Source organism: Mytilus californianus, unplaced genomic scaffold, assembly GCF_021869535.1.
Source record: "Mytilus californianus isolate M0D057914Y unplaced genomic scaffold, xbMytCali1.0.p SCAF_6, whole genome shotgun sequence".
NCBI lineage: Eukaryota > Metazoa > Mollusca > Bivalvia > Mytilida > Mytilidae > Mytilus > Mytilus californianus.
The window spans coordinates 108979237-108991991 of NW_026262712.1; the positions used below are offsets into that span (position 1 = coordinate 108979237).

General features: G+C 30.8%; 1 protein-coding gene across 2 annotated transcripts in view; it reads right to left on the bottom strand.

Annotated features, from left to right (window-relative positions):
- Positions 1-5210: 5210 nt before the first annotated feature.
- Positions 5211-12755, bottom strand: part of LOC127704271 (fatty acyl-CoA reductase 1-like) — a 33076-nt gene continuing 25531 nt past the window's right edge. For both annotated transcript variants that reach the window (XM_052208262.1, XM_052208261.1), the window contains 4 exons: positions 12020-12109; positions 10081-10210; positions 7516-7643; positions 5211-6127 (listed from right to left, as the gene is read on the bottom strand). In XM_052208262.1, coding sequence (XP_052064222.1) covers positions 5965-6127; positions 7516-7643; positions 10081-10210; positions 12020-12109 — 511 coding nt within the window. In that variant the 3' untranslated portion in view covers positions 5211-5964. The remainder of the gene's footprint in view (positions 6128-7515; positions 7644-10080; positions 10211-12019; positions 12110-12755) is intronic.

The window sequence follows — 12755 nt, forward strand, 5'->3', positions numbered from 1 at the left end:
TCGAAGTTCTAACGAGAGGTTTCCCAACTAAAGAAACTGCATACGGGAAAAATATCGGTGAATTAGTGTACGGGAAGACATTAACACTGATAAACAAAGAAATCATTGTATTGGTCTTAGATATTGTGATGACTGTGTTATGGATGACCGTTTGTTTCGAGCTTTGGGACTTTTCAATTTTGAGTTTTGCATGAATAGTGTGATCTGTAAATAAAAAGGATGCTGCCTGGCTTGGCTCCCTCATGTTAGAGGGTCATGATCTTATTTGTGAAATCATTAGAAGAACATTAATATCAAGACACCAATGACAGAACTAGCTGTTGCAGTTAACGAATATCTAACACATTCATTCATGTTTTCTCATTTAATTACAAGCCAAAGAATAACACAATTGACAAAGTCAGCAACAACTGTATATATCTCTATGTGTCTGTATGTTCACGGAAGTATTATATTGACTTTCATTTTACTTCCATGATATTTGTTTTTATATTCACAAAGTTATCAACCAATATTTACACTAGACATGCAAATAGATAATACTTAATTATTTAACATGACATGTTTGTAGCAATACTCTAATTAAAAAAATGATTAAGGCAAATTGTATTGAAAATTTTATTGACCTAAATGATGAGGCTTAAATGAAATTTATTCTCTGCCCATCAACACAAAAGCAAGTTGAAATCATAGGTTCATTTATAAAGCAGCCATTAGTACTAAGGGTAGGGGACTCATAATGATCGAATTATTTACTATTATTCTATATAATTATATGTATTAATTAGTTTGTTTATAATAATTATACATGCTTTCTTCTTGTCATTTATATTTTATCATGTTTGTTTTAGTCACAAATCATAAAAGTTTATTTATATGACAATAAAGTTTGAATTTGAAATTTGAATTTGAATTTGAATCTAATTAAAATGACAATGCATAACCTTAAGTCATAAATGACAGCCTACACATTAATTAATATGAAAGATGATTATAATTACTCATATAATATCATTGTTACATATTCCCCTTTACATAATGTTTCACACATTTAGTATGAATTTAGGATTAAAGTCTATCATATTAATTACAGAAAATTGACAGATGTATATAAAGATTCAATGTTTTACCACATACAAACATATACTAAGATATACAAATAAATAAATCTGTCACAAATCTTTTCACATCAAATTCACTAATGAAATTTCTACATAAAAAGATAGTATAAAAGTCCAAATAAGCATTATGACAGATTCTTCAACCGACTTGAAAAAAAACCACAATGGCTTTGATTCAACTCGAAAAAGCAGTACATTTGAAAAAAAAAGGCATATTTTTATCAGGGAAGCAATGCAGAAGCTAAAAAGCCTCTTGGTTATATTTATATTGAATTTTATACATGCCTGGTACCCACAATGGACATCCCAATAAAATATGAATTGTCACTGGATTTTCATTGACAGATATTTAACTCGTCTTGCTTTCTGTGTAGAGCTGGTAATATGTAATAGCTCTTACTTGACCGAGTACCAGGATGACCTACCACAGAGAAGGTAACCTGTCGAAAAATTATAAAATCCATAGTCAAAATTCGGTAATATGAAAATAGTTTATTGGGGGGGGGGGGTCTCAGATTCAGTTTACCAGTACCACTATTGTCAATTTTCGGTAACATGAAATTAGAGAATATATTTGGCAAACCCACACATTCAATATACAATGGTGGTAAGTGTTGCTCAGTGTTAAGTTTTTGTGTATTGTTTTGTGGACAGTTGCTTGTTTCGCTCTCCTTTTTGCCTATGGTATGAACCATTTTGTTTCTTCTTACTTTTTCTACCGCAACCTTTCTTAACAACTGATCACACAGTTCATCTCAGTGTGGCATATACGATGATGATGATTGATGCGAGGTTAATGTCTAGTGGTAAATATTACCTATAGAAATTAGATGTGGTTTGATTGCCAATGATACCACTATAGGTCACCGAACTGATTAATGAGATTTATAAACAAAAAAACAAATATGAGTCAAAATCCAACACGATCACTAAATTAAAGGCTCAAGACTTTGGAAGGGCATTGAAAGAATGTGGCAGGGTTAAACATGTTTGTGAGCATTCAACTATATCCCTAAGTTGGAACAATGATGTAACAGCTCATTATAAGATCAAACTTTAAAATCAGTTGGAAGCAAGAAGCTCAAACAAACAACTAACATAATGAAAAAAGCCACCAAGTACTGATCTCAAGTACTCGAAGTAACTGAAAGCTAGCTCGAAGCTAATTACAACTAATAAATAAATATGTTCCCCCAGACTAAGGTATCATAAATAAAGATGAGACATGTTAATGTGATTTATGAATATGAAACTTGCTTTATATTTGACCAACAGGCTGAGCTGTTTTTGCCTGCTAGTTCACAAGGTAGCAATCTGCAGAAAGATGTGTCACCCTATGCAAACACATTATTCTGACTCTGAACCACATGACCACTGAGATAGTTGTGGCTAATAAGAGTGCTAGAATTAAAAGTATACATCTCAATGGCACTCATACCACATCTTCTTATTTATATCAAAATTTATGGAAACATAAATTTCAACCTCTCCTTCCATAATCCATAAATCTCCTTTATTTTTTGTCAAAGAAAAGTTTAATTACAAAAAGTTACAGTAAACCTCAGTTTCCCCAGACTTTGACAGTGCAATTGACATAGGATTGCAGACACATACGAGAATAAGTTTGCAAACTTTCATTGACATTTAAATTATCAATTTACTTCAATTGCAGGACAATATTCTGTAAAATGTTGATGAGTGTTTTGTAGATGAAATGCGCATCTAGCATACCAAATTTTAAAGCTGGTATCTATGATGAGTTTATTGATAGCTACATGTTTATAAAATGATATTTCAATAAACAGAAAACTGTCAAGATTTTTAAAAGAATTTTATTTTCAGATTTCAGTTGAAAAAATACTTGAAAATTGCAAAGTATTGATAAATACAGTTTAAGGTATTAATAATGGCAGTTATATATTCCTATAAAACACAAAAGCAAGACATTCATTGGCTTGCATGCTGTTATAATTGGCTTACATGCTGTTATAACTCATCTCCAAATTCTAAAAGAAGGCTATGACTTAATTATGTCATATAAATAATCTAGAAATAACATAAGAAGTTTATCTTTTCTCAATGATGGATGACCTTTCTACACTTAACATACGGGAAGTAGTGAATATATTAAATTTTGATACAGGGTCTAGATAATCAGGAGGAAACAATTAACAAAATTTAATGCTTATGACCACTTCGGTGCAGGATTTGTAATTCATCTTAGAGAACTTATCTTCATTTAAGACATTTCATAACAAAACCCTTATCTTTATATAAAAATGGTAATATTATTTGTTCAATGTCTACCATTTCCATCACAAGCTTTTTCAAAATGCCTTTTTTTCTGTCAACAAAAACAACATCTGGTTTGACAGAACAAACTCTAGATATTAAATCAGAAGTTTTTTGCTGGTTTTGAAATTTACTTTAAATAAGGTGAATTATTTGTAAATACTAAAGGAAGCCTTACTTTTTACACAAAGCAACATCATAACACTCAATAACAACAAAGTATAAATGATAGGAAATTAAATGTTTTAATTCAATTGGATGATGTACATTTATACTTTGCCTGTAAATGTCTTGGAAAAAGCCTTAAAACACATAAAAAATAAGCTAGATAATGTTACATAAATTGCACTTGACCAAAAACTAAATGAGTAGGTGTTTTAAATGTCATATCACTGTCAAGTGATTTTCATGCAACTTTTGATCCATGGTCGTTTGCCAATCCCTATTAGTTGTAAATAAGGCATTTGTAGAAAAGACATCAGTTAAACGATTAAAGGCAGTTTTCAAGAACATGAATGCAATTATTACCTGCCCAAATGTTCATTAACGTGCAATAAAACACATTTCACATCTGTGTTAAAGTTTGAAAAAAGCATTCTTACAGATCAAGTCCTGTCTATAATCTTAACAAATATAAGGCAGTAAGATAAAAGGATGATATATCTAAAGGAGACGATTTTAATATTTCTACATTCATGATCCACTTAATCATTAACTCATTTAATTACAGGTATATGTCTACTAACTATAAGTTTAATAATACTGTAAATAAAGGATTTCATTTGTCTAGCAAATTAATTTCACTCTTCTTAAATGGAAAAACATATTGTTATCATTTTCCCAGTGAATGAACACCCATATAAATTGATAGCTCAATAAAAGACAAATATACAAATGCTCTGTAATAATGCTGTCAATGAGATGGTTGTGTAATTTTTATATTTGTTCTTTTTTAAAGGCATGTGAAAACCATCTCTATAAGAATGTCATATGAACTCACAATTTCATGTAATGGACATGAACTCATGATTTCTTCAAACGATGTGAGCTCACACTCTCATAAAATGAACAATCATCATTTGTAAATATATGTAAGCATGCACTAACATTTCAATACAACATATATTTGCATTGAAAATTAATTTAAAAAGAGTTTTGTTATTTTAAAATAGAAATATGTAACATAAGAGTCAACATCTCATTAAAAAGTTAAGGTAAGATTTATATTATACAATACTTTCTTAATAAACAATACTTAGGTATCAATAACTTATACATAAATAACTTTGGGCTATTCCACTTTAACATATATCCCAAGGTTGGGATTCTACGGATAATCTGATACTTTAATATCACATAGTGAACATATACTTCTGTATATGATCTGTGCCATGCAGATTTAACAATTCTTCTATGTAACAGATCCTCTATGAAATGTGGTTTCTTGTTTCTGGTGTATTGTTACGTTTCTTATGTAAAAAAGTCAACTGTAAAATGTGTCTTGTTGTTTCTGTATTCTCTATAACTGGTTTATTCTTGTTGTAAAGATTTAAAATATGATATTTCATACAACAAAGTCAAAACTACATAAAAACACAAAGGTATATTAGAAAGAAGACAATGTTTACCATGTGTGGTATAACATGTTTTGGAAAGGTAAGGTCTGGGGTATAAAAGTTGTTAAAGGGAATAGCCTATAGAGGGTAGATATATATATATATATATATATATATATATATATATATATATATATATATATTATATATATAAAATAAAGGAAGATATGTAAAAAGCAACTAGAAAGACAATGTATATTGATATATACAGATTATAATGAAAGAAAAATATTTCTTTTCTCAAAGTATCAACATATTCATTTCATTACAGGCCTTTATATGCAAAGACTTTTTGCCATTATTCATGATTAACTTTCTTACAGAATTAAGCCCCTTGAACACTATTTTGGTTGATTGTTGCTTCCCTAACATTCAGTGAAAAATAGTTCAAGCACAATGAGGACAATTCAATATTTTGTTTAGACTAGAATTAACTGGAGCATACACTTTAAAACACAATCAAAAAATCATTTGTCTTACAAAAGCAATTAAATGTCATATTGCTTTATATTTACTTAAACATGTAATTTTTTAAAAGTAATCAGCAACTTTGTTCAACTTCCATACTTTTTCAATCATTCCTGAATAACAATTAGTTCTTAATAGCAGTTTTTAAAGTACATATCAACCTTGGAATAAGCAGCAATATCTCAAGCTAGAGATGAAGGAAAATTTCATTTTAAATAAATAAATGACATACATGTAAAAATAGTTTTTTTCTTAAAATAAAAATAAATGTTTAAGAAGATATAAACACAGTAAATTAAAGTGTTGCCTTGACATAACCATATCTCACACATTGTCATTCCCTAATGGAGCTGGATTTTGACTAATACATCAATAATTATAACAAATATTTGTTCTTGGACTTCTGCACTTCTGTTATCTGTTTTTCAGCACTATTATCAAACATGCCATTTATCCTCAATTTCCTGTTACCGTCGCACAGCACTTGTTAATCGAAAGAATTTAACAAATTTTGTAACAAGTCCTATTATAAACATCCACAGATTTCTAGCAATGTCACTGCGTGCTACCAATACCCTCCACAAGGCCACTATCACTACTGTATTGAAAATGTATCTAAGGTTTCTCAGGCTGCAAAAAATAACACAATCATTAAACTAAGCTGTTGGGTTGCTGTATCATTGATATTAACTTCCATATCTCCTTTTATTCATGATTATTTTACAATATGTTTTGGTGCCATTTCACAAAGTGGCTGAAACTATGTGCACATAACTTCTAAACAAATATATTTACTTCTCACTTGCACACATTATAAAAAACAAGAAGTGGTTTAATTGCCAATAAGACAACTTTCCATCAGAGACCAAATGACCAAAAGATGTAAAGAACTATGGCTTCAACATTAAACAATACCCATATCAAATAGTAATCTATACTAGGGCCTGGATAACCAGCATGATCCTTAGCTTTACACGGTGTAATGCCACCAAAACAAATATGTCATTAGCGGTTTATTAGAAAACAGTACAAATACAAATTAATTACTGTATTTGCAGTGTTGTGTAAAACAGACCTACATTTAATTGCAAATAAATAGGTTTTTTTTTGGTAAAAAGATGACATTTCAAGAATAGATAGACATCATTCTTTTCATATTTATTGGTTTCACAAACATTTTTGCCTCAAAACTCAAACAAAAAGTAGAAAATTTGATTTAATCTATGTCTAAAAAGTTAATTTTCTTATATGCAATGAAATGTAAGTTGAAATTTTCACAAAGGTAACTGGAGGGGTAGAAGTTCATGTTTAGGAGTGTGACTTTATTGAAGCTAAACTGGAAATAATTTTGGGGGTGCATGTATTTCACCTTTCAAGAGCTTTATGAGATCATACCTAACATTTTATGTGTTGCATATTTCATGTAGCTCAAAATTATTAAAGTATTCCAACTTGGTAAATAGTGTAAAAGTACAGACATTACTGAAATTATAGAAACTAAAAATCTAAAAGAACAAAAGAAAACAGAGAAAACAGAAAAATATAAAAACAATAGTTCAAGAAATAATGTATCAAGCAATATTAAAACAAGCTATGGGTTAACTGATAAGTTTTACTTATATTTACTTGCTAAATAATATCATTCAAACCAAATATCTTATTCCGACTCCGAGTCAACAAGTCTTTGATTACACTTCTAAATGTCACTTGTCTAACAGAGAGGACACAAATATCAGTTTTAAAGTCTTTGTTTTGACACAGATGAGAATCAAACAAAAACTACCACACTTGATTCGTGCTTAGATTGATACAGTGAGACCTGTTTAAACTAAACCCCACTGGGACGGACACTTAAGGTCTTTGGTTCTATAAATATCAAATATAACTGATGTATATGCATAGTATGTCCTGACATAAGTGTTAAGACAAGGTTAACAGGTCTACAAAATGTGCTTTTTTAGACTATACTAATTTTTATATGATATTTTAATCTCTTTATTTAGTGCACATGTACTTACTTTCTGAGATGAGCTTTAGCTGCTGGTAACCCTGACAGATCCTCGTTCAGTAAATATTTCTTAGCTCCTAAACAATAAGCCTCCAAGTAAGTCGGCCAGTGTAGACCTCGTGGATCAAAATAAAATAACTGAAAATACAACAAATATTTCTTAGCTCCTAAACAATAAGCCTCCAAGTAAGTCGGCCAATGTAGACCTTGTGGATAGAAATAAAATAACTGAAAATACAGTAAATATTTCTTAGCTCCTAAACAATAAGCCTCCAAGTAAGTCGGCCAGTGTAGACCTCGTGGATCAAAATAAAATAACTGAAAATACAACAAATATTTCTTAGCTCCTAAACAATAAGCCTCCAAGTAAGTCGGCCAATGTAGACCTTGTGGATAGAAATAAAATAACTGAAAATACAGTAAATATTTCTTAGCTCCTAAACAATAAGCCTCCAAGTAAGTCGGCCAGTGTAGACCTCGTGGATCAAAATAAAATAACTGAAAATACAACAAATATTTCTTAGCTCCTAAACAATAAGCCTCCAAGTAAGTCGGCCAATGTAGACCTTGTGGATAGAAATAAAATAACTGAAAATACAGTAAATATTTCTTAGCTCCTAAACAATAAGCCTCCAAGTAAGTCGGCCAATGTAGACCTTGTGGATAGAAATAAAATAACTGAAAATACAATATATATATGGTAGATTCTTCAATTTCACATCTTCATTTCAGCTGGGTATGTGTACAAAACAAGCACTTTTAAATATACATCACTTAAATGAAAAGTGTGTTTATGCATTATATTTGTATTACCATATAAAAATGTTTTTTCAGTCGAATATATGAGTCAGGTAAATCTATGGCAGATATGGAAAAAGATATTTCAAAAACCTATTTTTAACCTTCATCAGACAAAATTCTCATTATTTCATTGGATGAGAGCAACCTTATATGGGACTGTATTATTCTACTTATAGACAATATAGTTCAGGTCAAACATACATGATGTCCTTCTATTGTCACATTGAAATCCTATATGGGACTGTATTATTCTACTTATAGACAATATAGTTCAGGTCAAACATACATGATGTCCTTCTATTGTCACATTGAAATCCAGTGATGATTGTAAACAATTGTCACAAGATCTGATTTGAGGAAATAGGATTTAATAACAGGAACAATTGCTAAAAATATTCAGATATGGAAAGTCATGATTTTCAATCTTATAAAATGTAATTTATTAAACTTTGTTCAAATTTATGCATTACAGAAGAACCAATTCAAGTTTACAACATCTCATGGTCAGCAAAAGGTCCTCCCCCATAGATAAGCTTGCTATGTAATGACTTCCATAGGATATAAGGGTAATAAGCCCCCCCCCCCTATAGATAAGCTTGCTATGTAATGGCTTCCATGGGATATAAGGGCAAAAAGTCCTCCCCCATAGATAAGCTTGCTATGTAATGGCTTCCATAAGGATAAAAGGGTAAAAAGTCCTCCCCATAGATAAGCTTGCTATGTAATGTCTTCCATAGGATATAAGGGTAAAAAGTCCTCCCCCATAGATAAGCTTGCTATGTAATGGCTTCCATAAGGATAAAAGGGTAAAAAGTCCTCCCCATAGATAAGCTTGCTATGTAATGACTTCCATAGGATATAAGGGTAAAAAGTCCTCCCCCATAGATAAGCTTGCTATGTAATGGCTTCCATGGGATATAAGGGCAAAAAGTCCTCCCCCATAGATAAGCTTGCTATGTAATGGCTTCCATAAGGATAAAAGGGTAAAAAGTCCTCCCCATAGATAAGCTTGTTATGTAATGGCTTCCATAGGATATAAGGGTAAAAAGTCCTCCCCCATAGATAAGCTTGCTATGTAATGACTTCCATAAGGATATAAGGGTAAAAAGTCCTCCCCATAGATAAGCTTGCTATGTAATGTCTTCCATAGGATATAAGGGTAAAAAGTCCTCCCCCATAGATAAGCTTGCTATGTAATGACTTCCATAGGATATAAGGGTAAAAAGTCCTCCCCCATAGATAAGCTTGCTATGTAATTGCTTCCATAGGATATAAGGGTAAAAAGTGCTCCCCATAGATAAGCTTGCTATGTAATGACTTCCATAGGATATAAGGGCAAAAAGTCCTCCCCCATAGATAAGCTTGCTTTGTAATGACTTCCATAGGATATAAGGGTAAAAAGTCCTCCCCCATAGATAAGCTTGCTATGTAATGGCTTCCATGGGATATAAGGGCAAAAAGTCCTCCCCCATAGATAAGCTTGCTATGTAATGTCTTCCATAGGATATAAGGGTAAAAAGACCTCCCCCATAGATAAGCTTGCTATGTAATGACTTCCATAGGATATAAGGGTAAAAAGTCCTCCCCCATAGATAAGCTTGCTATGTAATGACTTCCACAGGATATAAGGGATATTTATGGGTTTGGTGAAAAAACTTGTATTTCACAAGTATTTTACCCAAAACAATTTTTCATGGGCCCATTATATGCCTGTAAGCCCCCTTCTTAGTAATAACATAGCTAAAATTATACCTCTAACCAGTTTGATACATACCCTTCTATCCTCCGGTGACAATTTACTTTTTAACATGTCTAAGTTGTTGTATGTCCATTCCCATGAATGTGTAGTGAAGAATGTCAGTGTTCCCATAGCTCGGTGTAACTTATTGTAGATCTTCACCATTCTACAAAGGTACCAGTATATAATTATTTGATCCATAAATATACACTAGTCTGTTAGATAATAGTAATAAAATTTAAATTTTGTTAACATGTTTGTTTTATGCTTTTCAAGGTTTTGCATTGAAAGAAAATCGGTACTGTAAATCAAAAACTTTTGTGATGTACTTTTTGTGTAAATTGCTACTGAATAGATCTTTCAAAAATAAAAACTCACATTTCAAATTTAGAAATTATTATTTGTATAAAGCATTTACTAAAATAGCAATAATTGATCATATATTTTTTTCCATTCTTAAAAAAATATCAATTATAAATGCAAACTAAAAATTCTGCATTTACAATATTAGCTTATGTTCAGAAATACCCATTCATATAGAAATATGAATAACAGGGATAACCTAACAAAAAAAATATGAATTAAAATATCTTTTTGGGTAAGGCTGTTGCTCATATTTAAATTTACTGCCAACTAAGCGCAAAATGGTAATTATTTGTAAATACCATTATCTAAATTATGATATTTGTAACAAATAAAATTTCTGCACTATTATTTGTCATTTATTGATAAAATTTATACATTTTTAAACCTACTGAAAACGAATACTAATATTATTGTAAAAATGGCCATAATATATAAGTAAATAAAATATTTGCATAATTAATTTATCTGAATCTGTATCTTCACTTCATATATGACTTAATATCTCAAAATAAGGAACACAACAACAACTTTGTTGACAAATCCTGACAAATCTATATGATGTGAAAGTGTTTGTTTTGAAACAAGCCATCATGCACATGTAAATTTATGATATGGAATAAGACTAAAATAATTGTTAGCATACTGACAACCAGAAATGAATTGTCTACAATGTCCCATATAATTTAAAATCTGTTCAATAAATGACTACATTTAGGTTGCACTTTGTAAATACAGCTGTTTCGCAAGCCTCTTTTGGGGAGATATATAATATTCATAGATATGTTAATTTGTTAACGTACTGGTTCCCAGATATGATCTCTGTGTTTCATCTCATAGAGACATAACTTGGAAATGTTACCAGTATAGAAAAACATGGAAGTGCCTAAAATTTAATTCTTAGGAGGTCCAAAAGTGGAGGTAAGGGTAGTATAGAATTTTAGTATAGAAGTTCAGGGCATATAAATGTTGAAAATATACCGCACAGCCCTATATTTTGACCTTTGCATAAAATAGTAGTGTATATCAACTTTCCGTTCTGGGATATAATTTTTCATGAAACTTCATAGTAAAAGTGGCACAGTTTTAGCCACAAAGGGAGTTCCTATGGGAAATTGCATTGTCTATATTTACAGAATTGCAACCTTTACAGTGCTTGTAGACTGAAAACAACTGCTGGGACCCTAAGTGTTTCTACATGTTTTTATAAATCTTTGTTAGATTGGTAAGCCAATAAACTGGGAGTTTGATGGACACCTTCAATTACTTATTTGACTTAATTTTAAATATAAGTAATTATTTCATTGTATGAGCTGTGTCGGATAGAAATCGACCTTATGCAAGTGCACATATACGACTTTGATTGGTTTTGGAACATTCAAATACCATATAAAAGATGAATTTGGTCTGTTTGGTAGGGTTCTTATATCAACTCAATTTCGAAACAGTTACAGATTTTGCATAAAGATTTTTTTCAACCCTAAATAAGTTAACAGATGCTTTGATAATGGCAGATATCTATTTGCATAAGGTCGCTTTCTATCCGACGCAGCTCATATATTGTGTGCTTTGTAGACTGGGTTGTAATCATGTGATCTCAAGTTTATCTTACCTTGGTCGTTTTCCAAGCATGCAGTAACCTAAGTCAGCAAAGTAAGCAGGTATCATATGACTAACAAATATATAATAATCTAGCAGAAATCTGAAACATAATAAATAAATTCATTTATTCATATGGCAGAGAATTTAGATCCACAATATGCGCATCATTAAATTTACCATAAGCTTATAAATTTATTTCAATCATCGAATATTTTGAGAGTTAAGTGAACTTGTAGATTACATGTATTACATGTATTCAATTGGTTTTAACTTAACTTACCAAATAAAAACAATCTTTTTGTACCAATTTTAATACTAAATACTTAATGTCCCCAATACACTAAAGTCAAAGTTTTGACTTATAAATTAATTTAAAACAAATTGTGGTTATATAAGTTCTTTGACAATCAGTTCATATTTTGTATGTGATATAATGTGTACCATAAATTGCATGTTGTATAGCTAAATTATGCAGATCTGATACTTTTCTATGGTTCATGAAGTAACCTGCACAGCAAGCAATACAAATTGAATAGAGAGCTGCAAGATGAGCGCATGATACGCCCTTCGCTTTTTCAACGAATAAAGTTCCATAACTCCTCAATGGCATATCAGAAATTAACAAAGAACCAAAGGGAGGTTATTTTAATAGATATGAACCAGTCACCAAAGTTTCATTAAAACTGCTCTTAGCACTTTTGAGTTATTGTCAAAAAACTGGAAAAACCTCTTTTTTAATGAATCAA